Source organism: Nothoprocta perdicaria, unplaced genomic scaffold (genome assembly GCF_003342845.1).
Source record: "Nothoprocta perdicaria isolate Ctin4 unplaced genomic scaffold, notPer1 scaffold_196, whole genome shotgun sequence".
Classification (NCBI taxonomy): domain Eukaryota; kingdom Metazoa; phylum Chordata; class Aves; order Tinamiformes; family Tinamidae; genus Nothoprocta; species Nothoprocta perdicaria.
This window is the reverse complement of record NW_020455160.1, coordinates 3,769-27,202: the sequence shown is the minus strand read 5'-3', so window position 1 is coordinate 27,202 and position 23,434 is coordinate 3,769. Positions and strand designations below refer to the sequence as shown.

The window sequence follows — 23,434 nt, the reverse complement described above, 5'->3', positions numbered from 1 at the left end:
TATTTGCCATCCCGTGGTGGGTGCTGCAGTGCTGCTGCTCCCCCTCCAGTCCATCTCAGGTATCTGAGGGTGGCCCCAGGTGCACGTCTGAGCCTCCCAGGAAGTTGTTTGTCCCTTTAACAAGAACCTGAATTTGCTGTTCCTGCAAAGAAAAGGGCAGGCCTGAAGAAGGTGAGGAACTGGACCTTCTCCAGCCAGACCATGCTTGGCTGCCTCTCATTCCAGAAGGCCTGAGCAATTTTTCTTTTAATCAATTACAAATAGTATTTAAGAAGAAAATAATCTCTGGAAAGATTGATAGCTCACATGAAATGACCTCCTTTGAAGCAAATCTGTGGACTTGAGTGCAATCCAGGGAGTGCGAGAGGAGACAGTCGCATGGAGAGGTGACCTTGCAGCTTCTCTGCCCTTCTCCCGCCCTCCTTCAGCTCTGGGGTAGAGGATTCCTAGAGGGGAACGGTCAACGGGCTGCGGCCCCGCTCTGACCTTGCGCTGCCGCCGGTGCCTGGGGCTGCTGCAGCCTGCTGAGAGGAAAGGGGAGCTGCATTTTGGAAGGAGTGTGTTTGTGGTTACAAAGCTTTTTTGCACTTTCATTCATTTTGCACTTTTTTTTTTTTTATATTTGCACCTTCTCTTTGTTTTTTCTTAATGGAAGTATCCTTGTCGTACCCCATGCAGCTCTTCCAGAACTTTGTCATGAGTATACAAAGATTAGAAGATCTTCTATATATAAATTTATGTTTGTACAAACCAAATTTATATAGAGGGAGATCGGTACGTGGTGTGTTTTGTCAGTGTTTCAAGATAACAATAAATAAACGTGAGTAATGGGACTGCTCGGAGCTCCACGCCGCTTCCTCGGCCGGGGACAGATCAGCAGCGCAGGAGAGGCCCCCACCTCCGCCAGTGAAATGGCGGCTGGGGGCGGAGCTTCCATGTGGCTCCACCCACCATGCTGCCATCCGCCTGGCTCCGCCCCCAGGCTGCCGCTGGCCAATCGACAGCGTCTCTAGGAGAAAGGGGGAGGGCCCTGGGAAGGGCGTGCCAGGTGCGCTGTGGGAGGCAGCGCAGGCGGAGGCCACGCGGGCGGAGGCCGGGAGGCCGGGCCCAGCGGAGGCCGCGGGCTCTGCAGGGCTGAGGCTGCTGCACATTGCTGCACCTGTGGCTGCTCTGGGTTGGGCCTCGTTCTCTCCTTTGGTGCCACCAGCCTCCCCAGCCCTGGGCAAGGGGCTCCTTGCTCTGGCCTGGAATTGGGCTGTAGAGGGCCAGATATCCACCCCCAAGCTTGCCTGTCCCACAAAGGCAGCTGCTGGAAGCAGTGGGTGGGGAAAGCTGTTTATTGCACTGTCAGGAGATGGGAGAGGAGACCAGCACCTGCTTTCCCAGTCCCAGCTCCAGTGACATTAGTGATGTGGAGTTCCTCGTGCATGGAGCCTGCAGTCTGCCTCCAGTCTGCCTGCTCGTGGCAGCACCGTTTTCTCTCCTGATGATTTGGAGATGAGTTTTCCATTCTAGAGGGGGCCCAGGTGACTGGACGTGGGTCTGTTGCTGTGCATGGCTTCAGCCACAATGAGCCCCAGCAGCACTAGGATCCCAGCCCCCAGAGCCAGGCGCACGGTGTTGCCCCAGGTGTAATCTGCAGAGCATAGGAAGGGACAGTCATTAGGGTGCCAAGCAAAGAAGGGGAGATCTTGGAGAGCTCCCAGAACAAAGAGAGCTCAAGAGGGCTGCAGGCAGGTGGCCTCAGGCGACAAACCAGGGACAAACAGGGTCCTGGGGTGAACAGACTCATGGGACCAATGGGATACCACTGGGGTCCCCTGGGCTAAATGGGGATAGAGGAAAGTTCATAGGGAGCAAAGGGGACCCCCGAGATCTTCTAACTGCCTCTGTCTCCCTTTCCCCAATCCCTGTCCCACTGTCACTCCCCCTACTTCCCAATCTCTGACGTGTCACCCTCTCCGGTGTGTCCTGATGTTGAACCCACGGAGGATGCCAGGAACATGGAACTTGCCTTCACCTGCCACCACCAGCCAGACAGTGCTGATGAGTTCTGATAAAAGGTACAGCTGCTCCTGGGAGTGATGGGTGCAGACATCAGTGCTCCTATGGTGTCCCATCATACAGCAGCAAATCCCTTTATCCTTCACACTTGACCCCATGCCCTTTCCCTAATCTCCATTGCCACTCGTGTCTCAGGCACACCATGCCCATAGGGTCTGTGAGGGGCTTGCAAGCCTAAAACACATCTGTAAGAAGTTGCAAACCTCAGCTTGGGACCTTTTACCAGTTTTCTTTCCCCCACTTCCTCTTTTCTAGCTTCCCCCAGGATGTAGCAGAGGCTAATAAAGAAAAAGAGGGTAGGATGAGGTGGGGTAGTGTCTCACCTCTCACGACCAGTTCCAAGAATTCACTGAGGCTAGACCATGCCGGTGGGGTCTGTTTGATGTAGCATTGGCAGATGTAACGGCCCGCATTGCCCTGCTCCACCTGGGAGAGTTGGAAAGTGGCCTCCTTATCGGAGAATTGATAGAGTGTCCCAGGCCGGCCCTCCAGGTACAGGAAGCAGATGGCACTGTCATTCCAGAAGGTGCAACGGAGTAGCACGTCAGACCCTGCAGTCACCTCATGTCCAGGCAGGATGGAAAGGACAGGTTTGGGGCCCTGGAGCTCTGTGGGGAGAGATGTGGTGCTGAGAGCCTTGTGGGGTATCTGTGATGCCACCACCTCACTAAGGCTGAGTCAGAGATGGTCTCCATCTCTCCAAGGAAGGGACAAGAGGAAAAAGCCTTCCTGACATGCAGATAGGGAAGCCAAAATGCCTAGTGCTTCCACCATCATGGAGGGTGTTCAAATGGCCATGGCACATCGCTTACCTTCCACCAGGACCTCTAAGGTGTCACTGCGTGCCAGCATAGTCCCATTGTCTCCATGCATACAATGGCAGGTGTAGGGACCTGAGAAACTTCGGGTGACGTTGGAGATGAGGAACTCAGCCCTTTTGCCATACGGCTTCAGAGCGCTTATTTTTTCCCCACTCCTGTACAGCACAAAGGTCCCACCATTGCACTGGTACTCACAGTGGATGACGGCAGAGCCTCCCAGTGGGGTCACCCCAGGTGGCTGCAAGTAGATGATTACTCTGGGGTCACCTGCAGTGAGAGAGATGATACTAGACAAACATGGAGTGCTCTGGAGCCCAGTTGCTTTGCTGTGAGCATGGAGCCACTTCTAGGTCCCATCTACACACGAGGGTGAGTTTGGTGCAGTGGGGCTGGGGAGGGCCTCAGAAGGCAGACAGAGGTTTTGAGATGTGTTCAGGCTCCCCATCTCCCTCCTCATTATACTCACTTGTGGTGGTCATGATCTGCACCACTAGCCAAGCACCTGCAAGAGAAATTACCTGCCCTGTAACATCTCTGTTGGGGGCCCAAGGCACCTCGTGTCCCCTCTGGGAGCCCATACAGCCACTAGCACTCACCAAAGGTTAGGATGTGGGTCGTGGGCGCCATCGCGGTCCTTCTTAGCTCCCTGTGACTCTGTCTCAAGCAGGACTTCCTCAGGAAGAAGGGTTGATGGGGAAACACTGAGTCTGTTCTCAAGTAGCTGCGTCGCTTCTTGCTGTGTACTGGCAAGTCCTTGTTGTCACAAACCACTTCCTGTGCCACAGCTCGTGTTTCTGCAGACTCGGTGTAGGGCTTGGATGGCTGAACTGGTCCCAGAAGAATCAGTCACCCTCTCAGGACTGTGCATCCACGATGACCTGGTCTTAGGCTCCTATGGAGCTGAGGAGTGAAAGCATTCAGGGCTTTTGGTTTCTCTTTCAATGACTCATTTGCTGGCAAAATGGCTTCCTCTTGGCCCTTGTGAACTGGGTTTAGTTGTGCAAGGGGGCGGGAGAAGACGCTGAGTCCAGCCTTGGGGAAGTGTCCAGGCTGCTCCTTCCTCATGGTTGTGGGGGAGGTTTGTGGCCTTATGAAACAGAACATCAGGGAACTAACTTGGCTTTCCTTTCCTTTTTGCCCCTTCAGGGACTATTTCCTCCCACCTGGCCTCATCTTCTGATAAGGCCAAATCTCAATGACCCTTGTTTGTTGTCTGCCATCTTTTGCCTTTGGCAATAACAAAGGGTTGATTAAGCTGTGGAAGGGCTGTACATCCCTTTGGGTGACGTGGGAGTGAGGTGAGCAGGGAAGAGGAGAGATAGGGGAGTGCTGCTGAGTAGAGTAAGTGGCAGCTTGGCCCTGGGCTGAGACAGGATAGGAGTGATCATCCTTTGAGTGTGTTGAGAGGATCAGAGATGTGTGCAGAGCTGCTGCCCATACCCCAGGTCGTATCGACTAATAGAGCCCATCTTTCATGTTATGGAACAGAGCAATAGTGCATGGAGAGGAGAGTGCTGGCACTGGAGTCAATTTAAATCCACCTGAAGCCTACCCTGCTGGGTCCTCACCACCAGAGTGTTGTGGAACACTGCAGAAGGTTATGAGGATATAGTGATTTTGAGTAGAGCCTGTGCAAGTCATAGCTATGCAGATGTGTGTATGTTAGCAGAAGTACTGCTGGGTAACAGCATAGCACCAGTATGCATATTAGACTCTTGGCTAACTAGTTGTGCAAGTACATGTTGAACTGATCTGTGCATACACTGTTGAGTCCACATACTGCCACTGCAGTACGTAGGTACACATCAGATAGGGAAGTGCATAACATCTGTCAACAGGACATGGTTAATGACTGAAACAGAGCTCTGATATGAATGATCCAGGCCTCCCAATGTATTTTGAAACTTTTCATAGTGTACCATGTAGCTGTTTAGATTCATGGCCCAGTTCCATTGCTTATCCTCCAAGAGGCATCAGTGGGGCTTGCTCCCATGGCCCTATGTTACTGTAGACTGCAACACTTACAGTGGCCTGCCCACCTCCAGCTGTGCCCAGCCATGATCATGACTGGCGTCAGCAGGAGCAAGACCCTCGTGCCCAAGCGCTAGGTACATGCTCTAGCAGTAATCTAGGACAGATGGGAGAAACAGTTGTTGGACTTCCTCAGGGCCCTCAGCAGTCTAATGTATGTAGTTGTTCATAGATCTTCTCCACACTTCATGTTTCTTCCTTTTGTTTTAAACACTTTTCTTCTCCCTTGGAGACATTATGGGGTAGAAGAGATTTTGCAGCAGAGTGCTGAATGGCCTTTCTCTTTTCAGGGCACCTCTTGTAGCCCTTTCTCTCTGCTAACCCTCCTCTGCCCTCTCCAAGCTGGACCAACTCTTGGCATCTTATTTAATATTCTGTCTCCAGGCATACACATCTTAGTGGCCTCTGCTAATCTCTTTGTACTGGGAAGCCTCAAACCGGGCCTAGTAACCTGCTCTGGCATCACCAGTGTCCACTGGAGGACAACCCCCCTTTCTTGCCTTATTAGTTACAGTCCAGCTAATATTGTCCATGATAGAGCCAGTGGCGTTGCAGTGAGGTCAAGTAATGGGCATATTGGACTCCTGATCTTCTGCAGAACCTTTTCCCATGTCCCCTAACTTGGAGACCTACGTCTGTGTCCAGGTCCAGAGGGCTGGCTCAGACCTTCATCACCACTGCTGAATCTTGTGCTCCAATAGAGACAAGGCTACCACAGTTCCATGTCCTCAGGCCCAACAATAGAGCTGTTGGGCATGTGTTCCTAGCAGACGAACACATGAATTCGGATACATGTCTAGCCACACAGAACATGACAGTCAGAAACACTGAGCACTCATGTGAAAACTGACAGCATCACCACCACCGACAACTGGGTCAAGAAGGTCCATTAGTGGGTAATATATATAAATATACACACATATGTTTGTACACTTAGACATACACATGCACACATGGCTACCAACCACTTCACCTACTAGGCAGCTAGTACTGCTTGATACTGTGAGTGATCGTGTATTCCCTACAGAGCCTCTCTGGCACCCTGAGAGCTGGACCCTAGACCTGCAGTCTTCTTCCATCTACTTGCGCTCTGATCTCGTCATGCACGTGCACACAGAGTAGAGAGTCCCTTATTCAGGAAAAAAAAAAAAAAAAGCAGTTAGAAAGAAAGGAGTTTAAGAAGATGGGACTGATTTAACAAAGTTGACCTATTCAAATGTAGGACATGGCTGGACAAGCACACTGACTAGCCCTGTTTACATGTGAGCAACCCTTTTTATCTCCTTTTTTTTTTCCCTTTTTTCTTCCTTGCTTTTTTCTCCTCAAATCACCTGGATCCCTCTCTTTCTCCACCTTTGGTTCCACCCCTAAACATCGCATGATAAGTCTAGTGTTATCCCCAAATATTATTCTCTGCATCCCATAGTGTATCCTATACTCCACTCTGAGGCATTAGCCATCCTCAAGATACCATGCACCAGAGAACCGCTTTCCTTGACTCACAGCTATGGGTGTCCCATGGGGTGATGCTCCCCTAGGATAGCCCATGGGGCTGAAGCGGGGATGAGTTTCTCTGATTGGTTCTTAAGTGGTCCGAGAGGTGGCTTTCTGATGGCCCTGGACATGGCCCTCTAATGATTCCGATTGTGGCCTTAGCTGGCAGTCCACTGCCATGTCTTCTATACCCGTCATGCCATAGCCACATCACAGTGTCTCACTGTCCCATAGCAATTCCACCCCACAGCCATGTTTCCACATCCCCAAACCCCACAGGCATATGTCCCTGCCCATAGCAATTCCACCCCACAGCCACATCCCACATAACTCTGGTCCATAGCCAGAATCTCAATGTCTCTCCAGCCCCATAGCAACACTCTCATGTCCACTCCACTCCATTGCTCTTAAGTCATTCCCCCTGCATCTGTACAGCAATCACATCCCTCAGCTCTCTCCCCTGTTGCCCTGCTCCATACTGCTGTTATACTTTCCCCATGGGATGCATTGATGAATGCAGCCCAAGCTCCCCACCATGGCTGTAACCCTCTCCCCCTCACCCCCTTCATTCCCACTGCTGGGCTCCTATGGTGGCCCCATGGCCCCTCCTCCGTCCCAGCACTGCAGTTTTGGGTTTAGAAAACTGACGCAGCCCAGGCGCTGCCTGAAGGAAACGAAACTGCCGAAGTGGGAGGGTCCCTGTGGAGCACGTGGTGGAAGTTCCAGGCATTGCAGCCACAGACAGTAAGCAGGAGGAGCTAACAGGACAGAGTCCTAAGTGTCTCAATCACGGAATGAAATCCGCTAACTGGACAGGAATCTAGACATCTGGGAGCACTACCCTGCACCCTACTGCGCTTTTTGTCATGGCCCTCGGACAACCAAAAGCGTGAGTGTGGCTGTGGGGCTTCCTTGATGCTTGCAAGAGCACTGTATTTTGTGAGGGTTCATGAGGATTACTGAGGGCTCAGGGGTTACTGGGGAGGAGCTCGGGTTGTTGAGGTCCATTGGAATTGTGTGATGGGCCAAGGAGGTCATTAGATTCTGTGTGAGGAATGGGGCTGAAGGTTCTGGGAGGTCCCATTAGGAGCTGGTGGGACTAGGGGGAATTCTAGGGGCGATGGAGGCATAGAGGGGTCTCACAAGGACATAGGGTTCCCAAGAGGCTCATGAGGGTCCTAGGGACCCATGGGGACTGCTCCCCACTCACCACCCTCCCCCGGCCATCTCCTTGTTTTGCAGAGAAGCCTTCTGCCAGCAAGCACCCATCTTCCTTGACTACTTACACAGCATCCTGGAGAAGTACCCTGATGGGGGGCAGATCCTCAAGGTGAGTCCCTGGACACCAGGGACCATTCCCACTCAACTGCAGAGCTCTCTGATGGGCAAGGAACCCAGGAGCTTGAGGTGGGAGGGTGGTTCTTGCCCAACACTAATTCCTAGACCCTCCTGCCCACCTGGGGCAGACAGAGGTTCCAGGTGTCTGGGCAGGCTTGGTGCTTTCCCTGGGGATTAGGGAGGACCCAGATGTCAAGGTGCTGATCCTCAATTCCAGGAGCTGGTGCAGAATGCAGATGATGCAGGCGCTACCGAGGTCGTATTTGTGTCCGATGAGCGGGAGTTTGATGTCATCGCTGGAGGGGGACTGGAGGGGACCCAGGGTGAGAGGCACTGTGGAACATTGGGACTGGGAGATGTGGGTAAGTGGGTGGTAATGGGGGAGAATTCAGGGGATCAGAGGGAAGGGGAGGCATTTGGAGGTACTGGGGAGGATTGGGATTGGGGGGCACTGGGAAGTACTGGGGGGCACTGGGTGGGATTGGGGAATATTGGTGTAAAATCAAGAGGTATCAGAGGAAATTGTGAGACGTGGAAGGAATAAAAGTGGCGGTATTGTGGACACTGGAAGGACTTGGTGATACTGGGGCATTGAGATGGGTTGAATGGGACTACGGGGATGGGGAGTGTGGGTCCAAGCCCTCCCTCTCCAGCCCTCCTACATGTCCCCAGTCTTCCCCCCTAATCCTGATGCCCTGGCTCTCTAGGCCCGGCTCTCCTGGCCTATAACAATGCTCCGTTGTCCCCCCGGGACTGGACTGGGCTCATGCGCCCAGGGGTGTCCCATAAGCGAGGGGACCCCGGCAAAGTGGGGCGCTTCGGTCTGGGCTTCACCTCCGTCTACCACCTTACTGGTAAGCAGTGTTGGGGGTCTGACCTGGGGGCCTGAGATTGCACTGAAGGCATGGGAGGTATGGGATTGCTCTGGGAGCACAGGGTGACCCACTGGGAGTCATTGGGTAACTCTGGATGGGTCTGAAATGGGTGAACCTGGCAAAACTAGGAACTGGGAGGGTTGGGCAGCCTGGAGGACTGAATAAAGGCAGAACTAGGGTACGGAGATTAACATGGGTATCAGGGGAGGCATGGAGGGTTGAACTTGTTGGTTTTTGGGTTGGCATTCAGGGCGTTGGTGGGCTAGGAGGCACTAAGCGGACTGTGCGGACTGTGTTGGTCCCATGACCTGATAATGCCCATGTCCCCAGACCTGCCAGGAGTACTGAGCCCCCCAGCTCTGGGGGTGCTGGACCCTGAATGCCAAGTGCTGCCAGGTGCTGGTGCTCGCTGGGACATCTCTGCAGCCCAGGATCTGCCTGGCCTCTTCGAACCCTTCTGGGCTGGACTGGAGACTGTGGGGCAGAGCCGTGACTCTGTCCAGGGCACTCTCTTCCGCTTCCCTCTCCGACGGCAACCCTCAGGCATTGCTGTGAGCGTCTCCAGTCCTGGGTCCCTCCATGGACTCTTCCAGACCTTCCTTGCTGAAGCCCCCCTCGCCCTTCTCTTCCTTCGCCATGTCCGACATTTAGCTCTGCATCATGTGTCACCTGATGGGGCCCATACCTTCATGGGTACCCTAGCAGCATCCTCCCAGCCTCTCCCTGTCCTAGGGCCAGCAGAAGCCACAGGGCTGAGCCTGACGTGGAGCCAGGTGGCCCTGTGCAGGGATGGAGTTCGGGATGGGCCAGAGTGGCTGGTGGCCACAGGCAGAGCCACGTCAGGGGTGGCTGTGGAGCTGGGTGGGCGGATAGGGTGCAGTCCTGAGCTGAGCCTGGCACACCCCCTCAATGGCCCCTGCCAAGGGCGGCTCTGCTGCTTCCTACCACTGCCAGCCACTGAGGAGATGGCCACAGGGCTACCTGCGCATGTCAGTGCCCCCTTTGCCCTCTCCGATGATCGCCGCCATCTCCGCTGGCCTTCTGAGGATGGGGAAAGTGATGAAGATGCCAGCTGGAACGCTCTGCTGCTTCTCAACCTCCTGCCACAGATCTATGGCCACATGGCAGCTGTGGCTGCAGCTCTGCCTGGTGCTGACCCCTATAGCATCTGGCCAGATCCCAAGTGCACTCCAGGCCATGGCCGTATCCACGGAGTAGTGGCCAATGTCTGCCGGGAGCTGGCAGCTGCCTGCACCCTGGTGCCAGCCACTGAGGGGGCCCCAGGGTTGCTGAAGGCTACAGAGGCTGTTCTGCTGATGGAGGAAATGGAGGACACGGATACACAGCAGGTCGTCCAGGCCTTCCTAGTGGCAGCTGGGGAGCCAGTGGCTGTCGTCCCAGCCCATGTCCAGAGGGTGCTGGCACTGGGACTGGCCAAGGGCCTGCAGGAGGCCTCAGCAGACCGTGTGCGAGAAGTACTGAGGAGCCATAGGGATATGGAGTTCCTGGCCTCAGACCGTCTGTGCCTGCTGCGCTATGTGGCTGGGGACAGAAACTATGCCAAGCTTCAGGACCTCCCACTCCTGCCTCGTGCTGATGGTACCTTTGTGGCTTTTGGCAGTGCAGCGGACACTGTCTACGTGGACACATCGGACTGCCCCAGGTGAGCTAGCAGAGCAGCCAGGTATCCAGATCCTTGTCCTGCTCCCAGTCCTTTTTGAACAGGTGGGGAACCCAAGTACTTGAGTGGGCTGGGACATAGCCTGACAGAACATATGTGGGACGGTTGAGCCTAGACATCTGAGCACCTCATTGCCCCTGCTCCTTTCCCCCTAGTCTAATTGAGTGGGAACTGAACCTGGCTGTCTGAGAAGTTCCCTGCCCCCTCTTACCTTTGTACCCCGTCAACATCTTTCGTTTGCTCCCACAGGGTACTCCTGCCTGGCTTGTCTGGGTCCTTCCTGCCCTCTAACCTGGAGCCAGCCCTAGACAACCTCCTGCGGGACATCGCCAAGGCAGGTGAGAGAGCAAGAATTCCTGTATTTGCCTAGGGTCCCCTGATCCCCATTTGGGCCCCCAAATCATCCGTCAAACAATAGCTCCTTGAACCCCCTGATACATCTGGGATCCTCCCCATCCATTCCACAGCACTGCACATCAGGAGTTCTACTCTCCCCACAATCTGGGATGCATTCTCAGATCCCAGGTTCCCCTGTCCTGGGCCTGGGCCCAGGTCCTGGGCTGCTCTGTCCCTTCCCAGGTCTTCCTGTACCTCCATCAGTGAGGTGTCCTAAGATGTCTCTTGCATGTCCCCCCATCATCTCTGTCCCATGTCAGATTCAAAGCCTCCTTGTGTTTCCCCATCTGAGGACCTCCCTGCTCCCCGGTTCGGGACACCCGTCTTCCCCCTTGCCCTCTTAGATCTCCTCTGTCCCCACCAACCTGATATCCCCCTGTTTCTCCTACCGAGGTACCCTATGTCCCACCAGAGCTTGGGTTTCTTCACTCCCTCTGTGAGATTCACTCATCCTCTCCACATCTCAAATCCTTTCCTGTACATCTCATGTCTCCCTAATTCCAGATCCCCCATTCAAATCTCTGTTCCTTCCCCCCACCACAGGTCTCTTCCCTAACCTGGTTCTGCTGGACCCTGCTATGACGGCCCGAACCCTACGGTCAGCTCTGCCCCCAACCTGGACATCACAGTCCTCAAGCCTAGTGTCTTGGTGCCCGGCCCAAGGTCCTCCCCAGCCCCCAGCTTCGTGGCTTCCAGCCCTGTGGCTCTTCCTAGCCAACCACATGGAAGACCTGGGCCCTGTGGAGGGGCTTCCCCTGGTCCCCCTGTCCGTACTGGGTGCTCCTACCATCCGTCTAGCCCAACTCATACCCCAGTCTGGCCTTATCTTCCAGTCATGGGAGGACCAATGTTTGCCATCCAATGTGGCTCCCATCCTGGAAGCCCTGGGTTGCTCTGTGGTGCCCCCAGGCATATGGCACCGCACTCTGTCCCGCTACATCCTACCCCCATCCCCTCTCAATGCCCTGCGAGCCTTGGGTAAACGGGAGACTGCAGATGTGGCCTCCCGCCTGGCCTCGCTGACCACTGTAGTTGTGGATACCCTCCGACTCTACCTGGCAGATGTCCCATCCCTGGAAAAAACAGAGAGAGACTTGTTGGCCACTCTGCCTCTCTTCATGCCACTGCCCTGCCTGGCCACCCCACAGCCCATGGGACTGGTACCTGCCAATGACACCCCAACACTACAGTCAGAGCTGGAGCTGCCCAGAGATGTGATCCTGCCAAAGGCTGTGTTGTGGTGCCGGGATGAAGCTGACCGGCGTCTCCTGGGACGGCTCCAGCAGTCCTTTGTTAGTGCTGCCTGTGTGGCACTGGAGGGCGTCAGAGCTGTGGCTCAGGGCACATATGCAGGGCGGGCAGCTGAGGCGCAGGGGCTGCTGCTCTGGGTGCTGCGGCATGGCGACACCCTTTTTGCGCAGAGCCCCACGCTCCTGCAGGCCTGCAGCAACCTGGCCTTCTTGGAGACCCCAAGAGGCCCTGTGCAACCACGAGACCTTTACGACCCCTGTGAGAGTACCTTGCAGGTGCTACTAGGTCCTGAACACTTCCCCCCTCCTTCCTTCTGCAGTCCACCTATCCTCCATGCCTTGAGAGTCCTAGGCTTGCGGCATGGCAAGGGATGTCTGGTGGCTTCAGATATCCTAGAGGCTGCAAAAACTGTGAGTGGGGGTGATGGGATGGCTCTGGACAGGGCTAAGGCACTGATCGAAGTCTGCAATCATCCCAAGGCACTGGCTAACTTCAGCCCAATGGAACTTAGGCAGCTCTGTGCTCTGCCATGGGTACCCTGTTCAGAGTGCACTGGAAAGCCTGAGCAGCCCTTCCTGCCTCCAGAACAGCTACGGTCCACCCAATACACGAGACTGGTGGGGCTTGCAATGCCTCTAACAGGTGTCTTCACACCAGAGGCAGAGGAGAAGTTGGGGCTGCATCAGTCCCCACCACCAGAGAAGGTTTGGGAGCAGCTGACATGCCTGGCAGGGTGCAGGGATACAGCTAAGCTTGTTCCTGCACTCCAGGCTGTCTACCAGCACATGCAAGAAGATCTGGAGACCTTTGGGACTGCCCGAGAAGATGCTGTAGTGTGGACTGGGGTTGGGTTCGTCAGGCCAGGTGATGCTGTGCTGGAATACCCTGAGGAGCTGGATCTGGCATCATTAGTATCCCGTGTGCCCCCAGACTTTCTGCCCTACAGCTGTCTCTTCAGGGCTTGGGGGGTAAAGGCAAGGGTGAGTGAGGATAGGGCAGTTACAGCCCTGCATTACTTGGGACAGAACATAGATGCCCGCAGTTCTGGTGCTGGTACAGAAGCAGAGTTGCAGGTGGCTTTGGCGGTCCTAGAGTGGCTCAAGAACCGAGGCTACCAGGCTGACAGCACAGTGCCGGTGCCTGTGAGGGTCCCAGAAGGCTCTGGCTTTGCCCTTCGTCCAGCTGGCTCTGCTGTGTACCTGGACATGGAGCTGGAGGCAGAGGAGGACATGCAAGAGGTGGTGCATGGGGCAGTACCATCCAGCACTGCTATATTCTTTGGCTCAGAGTTGCTCAGCACCCGGGTGCTGGGGCCAGAGCCGTTCGTAGCATGTGGACCTTTGGAGCCCATTACCTTGCGGCTCCGCAACATCCTTCGTGAGTATAGCGAGGAGCGTGACCTCTTCACAGAGATGGTTCAGAATGCAGAAGATGCTGGAGCCACAATCTGTCGCTTCCTCCTGGACCTCCGACACTGCAGAAAGGCCATCACCGGGCTGCTAGACCCAGGCATGGCTGCCTGTCATGGCCCAGCCCTCTGGGCCTACAATAATGCCCTTTTCACAGAGGATGACTTCTGTAACATCACTCGGGTCGGGGCAGCTACAAAGGAGCACCAGACAGGACGGATTGGATGCTTTGGGCTGGGTTTCAGCTGTGTCTACCGCATCACAGACGTGCCAGCTGTGTTGAGTGGGACCACCCTGCTCATCTTTGACCCTAATGGCACCCATCTGGGCAACCACATCCCCAGGACTGGCAGCCCTGGCATCCGCCTAGACTTCTCCACTCATCCTCGCATCCTCCATGCCTTTGCTGAGCAGTTCCGCCCCTATCAGGGTATCTTTGGGTGCCATTTACCTGAGCAAGGAGCCTTTCCAGGGACACTTTTCCGCCTGCCTTTCCGCACTGAAGAGGAAGCCATGACATCACAGATATGCTCAGAGGCCTTTAGCTCAGAGCGTATCCAGTCCCTTGGCAATGTTTTCATTGGCTCTAGTCGGCTCCTGCTGCTTTTCCTGAAGAGGGTGAAGGAGATATCCCTGGAAATGCTGACAGATATAGCCAGCTCACCTGAGGATGTTGTGTGTCTGGCCACTCTGCAGCAAAAGAAGATCCAAGACTCGGGGGCCCCTGGAGATTCCTCAAGCTGGGCAGCCATTGAGCAGATCACAGTCCATGAAAACACTTCCAAGACCACCCGGCATTACCTAGTACTGGTGTGCCAGGGAGTTGGAGAATCCCTGGAGCTCTTTCACCAGAGGACAAAGGCAGGGCTCCAGAGTATGCCCGCTGTGGCTGGTGTGGCCCTTCCCCTTGACCTCACTGCAGACAGCAAGTGGGTGCCACGCATGGGTGCTGAGGAAGGACAGGTTTTCTGCCACTTGCCCCTACCAGTGGCCTCAGGGCTGCCTATCCATGTGCATGGGGCATTCAGCATCCTCTCAAACCGCAAAGGGCTGCGGAACACAGCAGAGCATGGCAAGTGGAACCAGGCACTGCTTCGGGATGCTGTGCCAACTGCCTGGCTTCAGGCACTGACCCACCTTCGCACCCTGCATGAGGCAGGTGAGTTGAAGAATTATGAATATCATATCTTTTGGCCAGACATCAACACTGCCCATTATCCCTTTACTGAGGCAGTGTCTGGTTTTTATCAGGCTGTGGCAGCCAGGAATGGCCCCAGGCTCTTCTCTGATGGCTGCTCGTGGTGCTCGCTGCAGGATGCCCGCTTCCTGCACCAAGCTGTGGCCAGGCACCCCAAGCTAGGGGCCATAGCAGAACGTGTCTTTGCCACCACCTTGTCCCATCCTCTGTTGGCTGTAATGTTGCCAGAGCACGTGCAGAGGGGCCTTGGGGAAGCAGTGGCTGCTGGCACCTATGACTGGCCACGGTTTTACTGTGAGCTTGTGCTGCCAAACTTGGAAGACCTCTCTGTGGCTGACCGGGATCCACTGCTTCTCCACGCACTAGATATGCTCCATGATGAGGTAGACAAGGTGCTGCAGACAGTGCCTTGTATTCCTGCCACCCCTCATGGACACCTGCAGCTCATTAGTCACCTAGTGCATCCCAGAGGTCGTGCAGCCGCTTTATACAATGCTGAGGATGGGCGCTTCCCCTTTGGGAATGCATTCCTGTCTCCAGAGATACTGGGTCGGCTGGAGCAGCTGGGCATGGTTCGGGACATGTTAGCCCTGCCAGAGCTACTGGAGCAGGCAAAGACAGTGAAGCATATCTGGACTCAGGACCATGCCCTAGGATGCCAGAAGGCTGCCTGCATCCTTGAAATACTTCGGGATGCAGTGGAGCAAAGGGTGAGCAACCCCATCCAGGCTGCCTTCCAGTCTGTGCCATTCCTGCCTGGAACACTGCCCACTGGTGAACATGTCCTGCTTCCAGCTGCCCAGCTCTACCATCACCACCATGCCTCACTAGTCGGGCTTGTTCATCCTATCTTGGCTCCTAAAATGCTGGGAAAGAACTTCAGCATCACTGAAGAGATTACATCCTTCTTGGGGTTGGACCGGCAGCCACCAGTAGCTGCAGTCCTTGGGCAGCTGCAGGCCTTGAGCCAGACTTCCAACGCCTTCCCTGCTGCAAGCCTCCAGGACACTACCTGCTGCTGCTATGCCTATCTGGACTCACTGCTCAAGAGAGACCGTTCCAGTTGGGATGAGGTGACTACTGCAGTGGCCCAAGGGGATCCTTTCATCTTGGTCGACTCTTACTTCGTGCCAGTCACAGCAGTGGCAGAGACTCTGACATTTGAAGCTGTCCCTTATCTTCACCAGCTCCCAATGCAGTATCGGCCCTACAGACAACTCTGGGAGTGTGTGAAGCTGCGCCACACGTTCACCTGGAATGATTATGCCCAGGTGCTCCACATCCTGGCGGAGAAGCATGATGGAGAGCCCCTACCTGCCCCAGACCTGGACCTGGCCTTGCGGCTAATAACCTGTGGCTTGATAACAGATGACAAAGAGCCAGATGCCTATCAGACCCAGCAACTCTTTCTGCCTGACCATGAGGGCATTTTGCGTCCACGTGACAAGCTCTACTTCAATGACACCCCATGGCTGCCAGTGGACAAAGCTGCCATGCTGTGCCATGAAAATCTGTCCCGGGCCACAGCCCTGCGCTGTGGGGTGCCAACCACACGCCACCGGGCCCTGGAGAGGAGCCAGCTGCTGGCAACACATGTGGCTGGTGGCCTCTGGGCACAGCCTTTCGGTGCCCAAGAAGACCTGCCCACACGGCTCAAAAATATCTTGGCCGAGTACTCAGTATCTGCTCGTGATGTGGTGATGGAGCTGCTCCAAAATGCAGATGATGCTGGCGCAGGAACTGTTCACTTTGTGTGGGACCGCCGGCAGCACCCAGTAAGTTCCACCTTCAGTGAGGCCTGGAACACCCTGCAAGGCCCTGCTCTCTGCGTCTACAATGACCGTCCCCTCCAGCAAGAAGACATCGCAGGCATCCAACGTCTGGGAGTGGGTGGCAAGCAGGGCCGGCAGGATGTTACAGGCAAATTTGGCCTTGGCTTCAACACTGTCTACCACCTTACTGATTGCCCAGCCTTTCTTACTGGAGACAGTGCCCTGTGCATCTTTGATCCCCATCTCAGCTACGTGCCTGGAGCCACAGCTGAGAGGCCCGGTGGCATGTTTGCTGTCAACCCTGAGTTTAAGAGCGCTTTCTCAGATGTCTATGACACCTTCCTGCCTTCCCTTTTTGATCTGAGCCAGGGCGTCCTTTTTCGGCTGCCCCTCCGCACCGCATCTGGGGCTGACATCTCTAGAGTGTCTAGCATGGTTGTGCGGGACCAAGACCTTGTGGACATGCAGAAAACACTGACTAAGGAAGATGGTAACTTGCTTCTTTTCCTCCGGCACCTGCACACTGTAATCTTCTCTGAAATTCCCCTGGATGGGGGGCCATTGGTCAGGAGGCTACAGGTGGACATAGAGCTTGAAAAGAAAGATGCGGAGCTGAGACGGGGTTTCCAAGCCAGGCTAAGCCAAAGTGTGGATGGGGATGGCCCCATCTCTGTCTCCTACATCATGAAGATCAAAACCAGTCGGTCCATTGCCAGTGCAGAGTGGAGGGTGACTGCCCAAATTGGAGTTCAAGAGGGGTCTGAGGAGTCTCCGATGCCTGGGAGGCTGCCATATGGAGCTGTGGCTGCCTGCCTAAATCCGCAGGTCTTGAACAATCCCACGGGCAAGGTTTTCTGCACTCTCCCACTGCCACTGACCACGGGGCTGCCTGTGCACATCAATGCCAACTTCTCCGTGGATGCAGCCCGACGCAATATCCGCCAAGACCCAGGCAGCACTGAAGCAGCCTGGAATGACTTCTTGCTCCGGTGCCTGGTGGTCCAAGTCTACTACAGCTTCCTTGCCAAGCAATGGGAAGCCCTGGGACCTGAACAGCTCCAGTTCAAATCCTTAAAGAACTGCCAGCAGTGCCTGACCCACTGCTACCTTCGGTTCTTCCCTACTGTGACAGAGAATGTGCCACCCATCTGGCATAACCTGATAAGAGGCATCTACAGGTTCATTACTCACCAGTGCCTGCCACTGATGCCTGTGTGCCATGTGAAAAAAACTGACAGCATGGTGACATTGGCCTGGGCATCTCCAGGTGGCAGAGATGTGCTGAAAGAACCATACTTCCTTGAGAGTGAGCCTAACCCGGCTTACCGGGATGTGCTGCAGCACTTGGGCATGAACTTGGTGCCAGCATTTACCCACCTGTGGCAGATCTACCAGGAGCTCAAGGCATCTAATGTGGCAGCTGTGGCTTTGCAGCCAGCATCTCTCCGGTGCTTCCTCAGGGCTCTGGCTCTCCCCTTACCCTGCCTGCTTTCTGAGACGCCCTTGAGGACACCAGAGAGCTGCTCCCTCCTGCTGCAGAGCTGCCTGGAGCCCACAATGTCTGACCCAGAGGTCACAACAGAGTTGGAGGGCCTTCCTTTGCTGGCCATGCAAGATGGCTACCTACGTGCCCTCAGCACCCATCAGCCAGTCTTATGCAGCTCCTTTGCCGACCTCTTCCCCAAGCAAAGCCACAGATTTGCCAACAGCCTTGTGGGTGCAAAGGCTCCATCTGCATTTGTGCAGAGCCTTGGACTGCCAGAAGTAATACCATTCATCCAGGAGGCACTGGAACATGAGGCTGCAAATGGGCAGGAGTGGCTGAAGAGACTGTGGTATTTCTTTGATACTGTGGTCTATCAGGCCACAAAGGCTAATGAGGAGATGTTGGACGCGGCCATGCACATGTTCATACACAATCTTCAAAATGCAGTGCTGCTACCTGTGCAAAGGCATGGAAGAGGTTCAACATGCCTGGTGTCACTCTCCTCCCTCCCCAATGTTCTCTATGATTGTAACATGGAGGTGGCCAAAGTGCTGCATAAGCTGGGCATCCCTGTGCTCCGTAAATCCCTGCTGCCCTTTGCATTTGCCTCCCACTGCCTCCAGCCACGGACACTGCAAATCACAAATCCCAAGGCTGTGCTGGCCCTACTAGCCAACACAATTGCTGATCTCTGCTGGAAGGATCTAAAACCATGGGAGATGACTGTGCTGCTGAACTTCATTATTGAGGAAAGGCTGGATAGGCAGGCGCTGGAGCATCTCCGACACCTGCCTCTATTCCAGAAGTATGATGGAGGCCGTGTAGCTGTGGCATCCTACCGCAAGGTGTTGATTTTCAACAACCACTTCCCATTACTGACTTCTGATAGCAAAGCCTTGTACAGCCTTGAAAAGGACCTGCTGTTGCTCGAAAATGACCATCTCCACAAGCAGCTGGCCAAATGTTTAGGATGGGGAGAAACAGATGTCCAGCAGCTCTTCACGACTGTGGTGCTGCCTCGGCTGCCTCAGCTCACAGCGCCACAGCTTGTGAGTGCAGTGAATCTGTTCTTAACAGTGCAACATGCCTATGAGGATGACTTCAAGGAGGCCACTGTGACAGCCTTCAAGACTGTGGCCTTCATACCTGACTCAAATGGCATGCTGCATAAGGCATCCTACTTCTATGACAACTTGCCCTCCCTCTGCACGCTGCAGCTGCAGCACCGCTTTGTGCCTGAGTCCTTCTTCAAGGCACTGAGGGCCAATATGAGAGCTGCCAGTTCCTTCCTCTTACAGGTAGGTGTCCGCAAGAGTCTCTCTGAGGAGGATTTTCTGGTACTGGCCCATAAGATCGAGCATGAAGCAACCCAGACCAAGGGTCAGACTCATCTGCTTCAGAGACAGAATGAGATGGTCAACCAACTTGTTATTCTGCTGGACAACCCATTGCAAGAGGATTTTTTGAAGCAAATTGCCTCCATTCACTTCCTATCTCCCCTGGAAGTGCCCAAGAACTTGAGCAAGCTCCACCCTCCCTTTGCAGACTGCAGACAGCCTGTGACCCTGAAGGACAGTGTTTGTCATGACCACCAAGATTTGAGTGAGCTCCTGTGGACATCAGCCACCATCCTGCCGCCATACTTTTCTGAGGAGAATCTGGAAAAGCTGAAGGCTGCAGGAGTCTTTGTAGAGATACCCACTGCCCTGGTGCAGGCCAACTTGGAACAGGTGTGCATGGCAGCTTGCCAGACACCAGAGCAAGTCGCCACACGGGCCAGGGTTCTCCAGAAGATGTACAACTTTTTGCAGAGCCGTCTGAAGGAAGTAGATGTGGGAAGGCTTGCACAGCTGCCTGTGGTGCTGACCAAGATGGGAGACATGGCCCAACCACAGCAAGTAGTAACATCACTCCCAGATGAGGCTGACTTTTACCCATATCTCTTCATGCCTGACCCTCTCATAGCCTTCTATGGAAACCTTCTGCAGCACCTTGGGGTGGTCTCACGACCTACGCTGGCTCATTATACTAGTGTCCTGGCCAAAATCTACCAGGAGAGCCATGCCAATGGGACCCTTCATGAAACCCAGAGGAAGACAGTCTTGCAGGCCACATGGCACTTCTTCCAGCTGCTTCAGGAGACAAGAGAGTCCCCTGATTTTTCTGCTGTGGCTGAGTTGTACCTGCTGACCACTGCAAACAACCTAGAGTCATCCCACAAGCTCTTCTTCAATGACTGTGTGTCCTCCAAAATCTCCAGGACTTTGGAGAAGACCTTTACTTTCATGGCTGACCTGCCCAAGACTGGAGTCAATGGCTGGCACCTCCTGCAAATGCTGCCCCAGCACATGCGGCCACGAGCGCTCTCAGAGGTGCTAGAGAAACATCTGGAGGAGAGTAGCCTGCAGCCGTGCCGCTATAGTCCCCACTGCCCTGAGCAAAAGCGTCTGCAGTCCCTCCTGGTATCCCCATGGTTTCAGAGGGGCTTGGAGGCCCTGCTCCAGTGGCAGGGCCGCAAGGGGATGATCAGAACGGAGGGCCCCAGTAGCTTTGCAGGAGAACAGTTGGAAGTGCACTGCTGTGAGAGCATCCGTACTGTGCTGGTCCACCGTGGTACAAAGATAGAGGGCAGCTCCCAGCCGCAAACCGTCCACGTGAGGCACGCTGGTGCCCAACGGCTTATCTATTTGCAGCATGCAGAGATGAGGCTGGACCGGTACCAGCTGAGAGTCCTGGAAACACTGGTGCGAGAGATTAATGAGCTTCTGGGAGGGCAGCTATCAACACCTTCTTTGTCTGTGCTGCGGGAGATGTTGGTGTCTCAGGAGCCTCAGGATGTGGCCAGTGTCCTGGAGGAAAATGATGTGGCCCTTGCAGGTGCTGCAGCAGAGCCATAGGAGGTCAGGGTGCTGGAGCCAGAGGCGGGCCTGGAGAGAGCGAGGGCTACATGACTATGAAGTGGATGGCAAAGCCACTCAGTACCTGCACTACCATCCTGCATCCTCACACTCAGTGAGACTTCCATGTTCCAGCTGAGAAAGAAATGCTGAAGCAGACATAAGGAGCACTGGGGAGGCTACAGGACCATGTGGACCAGGTGTGAGGATGTCCCTATGGAGAAGGCACTGGCAGCTGCACTGTGGAACCACCACAAGCATACTAGATACCGACTATGAACTGTCATGAACTCACCATGGACTTACCATCGGATCATCCAGACTATCCATCTCCTGCAGTGAGACTGTGCTGTGGGAGGGAGTTTGGGGGTAGATGTATAATTTGGGCAACTAAAAGCTGTGGAAAGATACGGGCTCTTGGCATGTTTTGAGAGGCGGAAAATCAACTGCAATAGCAAAGCTTGCATTACTTTTGTACTTTGTTGCATTAACAGTGGGGTCAGGGAATGTAGAGCGATCTGAAAGCATGAGCAGTTGGGAGAGCCAGGGGCCAAAGAGGCCATGGAGAGTGTCAGAGGGGCATGGGTGGTCAAGGAGCATGAGGGGGTGATGCGGCAAGAGGAGGTCAGGGTGGGGTCATTGGCATGGCACAGGCCTTAAACAAGGGTCATGGCACTGTAATATGTGGCAAGGAGGCCGTTGTTTTGGCCTGGGGTCTTGCTGTGGCACTTTGGCATGTCCCCAGCAGCTGGGTGAATGCTACCACGAGGCCGCAGGGGCAGCTCTTGGGGAGGCTGGACAATGCCCTGGGTCAAGGTGTGCAGGGTCAAGTCACACTGCTGTGCTGGCGGTCAGTGCTGCCCTGAGGGAACTAGAACTGGCAGGATGGAGTGTGCTGCTGTTGCTGGTTTCTCTTTGCTGTTGTACACTCCTAGATTGAAGAGTGGCTGCATAAAGGCGATGAACTCAGGGGGGCTATCAGCCTATGGAAGGGATGGATGTGCCTCCAGGGACTGTAATGGTGGAGTGACTGCAACAGCTGTGGGATTGGCTCCTCCTGGAAGGAAGACAAGTGTCTGGGTGGTGGCTTCCAGTGAAGCCTGGCCAGGAAGCCAGGTGCTGGTCCCTGCTGGGGCCCTGGCAGGCAGGCAGGTGCTCTTGCACCAGCGTGCCTCTACCAGACTGGGGCTTGGAGAGGAAGGAGATGCTGCAATGCTGCGGGCCTTGGTAATTGCTTCAGTTGGGCGGCAGGGGAGGTCAGGGTTCTGGGATGCCTGGGTCCTCCTCTGGCCTGTGGGAGGTGGGGAGGTTCCCCACCTGCTGGAGTTCTGCCTTTGGCTGCCGTTTGTGGGCAGAGACTCCGGGAGTTGGAGCAGTGAGGGTGTTCTGGTGCCTTAGTCACCTGCTGTCTAGAGTCCTTCTAGCTGAATCAAGGCATGCTGCGTTTAGAAGAATAAGAGGAGCGTCTAACATGGCATTTAAATAGGCCTGAGAAGAAATACGCAGTTATTATATAGAAGAAGTGTTTGGAGGAACTTGCTGCTACAACAGAAAGGATTTGTGTGAGAGGACACTTCCCTGAAAGCACTGCTGCTGCTCATTGGGCATGGTGCTGCCTTTCTGTTTTCTTCCTCTTTCCTTTAGCTTTATTTTCTTTCCCTGCAACATGCCTTTTCCCCATTACAGTCAATGTCTGATATTACCAGTGGACATTGCAAATACAGTCAATGTCTGATATTACCAGTGGACATTGCAAATACATCTTGTTGTATGTCAGTCCATTTTGGTATGCAGATATTGACTGCCTCTGCCTATGGTACCTAGGAAAATATTCATTTCTAAAAGAGAAGGAGCCTTTCTCCACTGTTAGCCCATTTCTCTAACAGAAAAAAAAAATATCTACTGCAGGTCAAAGTTTCCGTAGGTGTTTTTGAAATCTAGTATTGAAAGAAAAAGATCACTTTCCCTTTTTTTTTTTTTTTCTTCTGTAATGACAAATACATTATATTTTTGAGCCTTTATAGGCTTTTCTTGACAAATTTGTCCAGTCAGATCTTTGGCAATTTTCAAGTAACACCACCTCCTTAGTCCTGGGAATTCTTACTCACATGGTTTAATACAAACCAGTGTCCAGCTGTTGTGGCGCTTCTTCAGCATGCACAGCAAAAGGGATATTAGGGATTTCTGCCCCAAGGCACAGACTCCAGACCAAGTAGGTGGCAGCGCCTTCAATGCTTCATCATCATGATATCCAGTACCATCCAGTGCCCTTCAGAACATTTCAATAACTCTCTTGTTTTCCTCCTCTCCATAATTGCATTGACCAGCTACAGTACAGGTAATGCCCTATTCGAATGCTACTAAATGTTACTAAACTTGCTCTTCTAGTACCAGCACAACAGCATGCAGCACATAAACAGAAATCTTCTGCCCCAAAGTCAAATTTCTTGCCTCTTGTATTACCAGTACAACAGCACCTGATGTCCCCTCTCATGCACAAAAAGAAGTTCAAAAGATTTAGTCAGGTTTGGAAGACCTAAGGCAGAAGCAATCTTTAGTTCATCAAGCCCCTGCTGGCATTCTGACATCCACTGAAGTAACTCTCCTGATCCTTTGCCAGCCTCATGCAACAGTTTGGCCATTAATTCAAAATCAGGTATCCACAGGCGACACCATCTGGGCATCTCTAAAAATGCTGAACCTTCTGCTTAGCTTAAAGAG

General features: G+C 54.1%; 2 protein-coding genes across 2 annotated transcripts; one reads left to right on the top strand and one right to left on the bottom strand.

The window, feature by feature from the left end:
* Positions 1-1,349: 1,349 nt before the first annotated feature.
* On the bottom strand, positions 1,350-3,512 carry LOC112945672 (leukocyte immunoglobulin-like receptor subfamily A member 4). The gene is made up of 4 exons (XM_026037315.1): positions 3,482-3,512; positions 2,877-3,152; positions 2,388-2,672; positions 1,350-1,636 (listed from the first exon to the last, which is right to left on the bottom strand). Exons 1-4 carry the CDS (start codon positions 3,510-3,512, stop codon positions 1,512-1,514), a joined length of 717 nt encoding a protein of 238 aa, XP_025893100.1. The 3' UTR covers positions 1,350-1,511.
* Positions 3,513-7,276: 3,764 nt separating this feature from the next.
* LOC112945671 (sacsin-like) lies at positions 7,277-20,767 on the top strand. The gene is given in 7 exon segments (XM_026037314.1): positions 7,277-7,299; positions 7,653-7,740; positions 7,966-8,071; positions 8,456-8,602; positions 8,954-10,286; positions 10,554-10,642; positions 11,244-20,767. Coding segments are annotated over 7 exon segments (11,310 nt in total).
* The last annotated feature ends 2,667 nt before the right edge of the window (positions 20,768-23,434 follow it).

What these genes read in the sequence shown, in the direction of transcription:
- LOC112945672 (XM_026037315.1), bottom strand. Translation starts at nt 3,512, where the DNA reads ATGGCGCCCACGACCCACATCCTAACCTTTG. An exon ending in GACCCACATCCTAACCTTTG is followed by an intron (nt 3,153 to 3,481) that starts GTGAGTGCTAGT and finishes CTCTCACTGCAG; the next exon opens with GTGACCCCAGAGTAATCATC. An exon ending in CTTAGAGGTCCTGGTGGAAG is followed by an intron (nt 2,673 to 2,876) that starts GTAAGCGATGTG and finishes CTCTCCCCACAG; the next exon opens with AGCTCCAGGGCCCCAAACCT.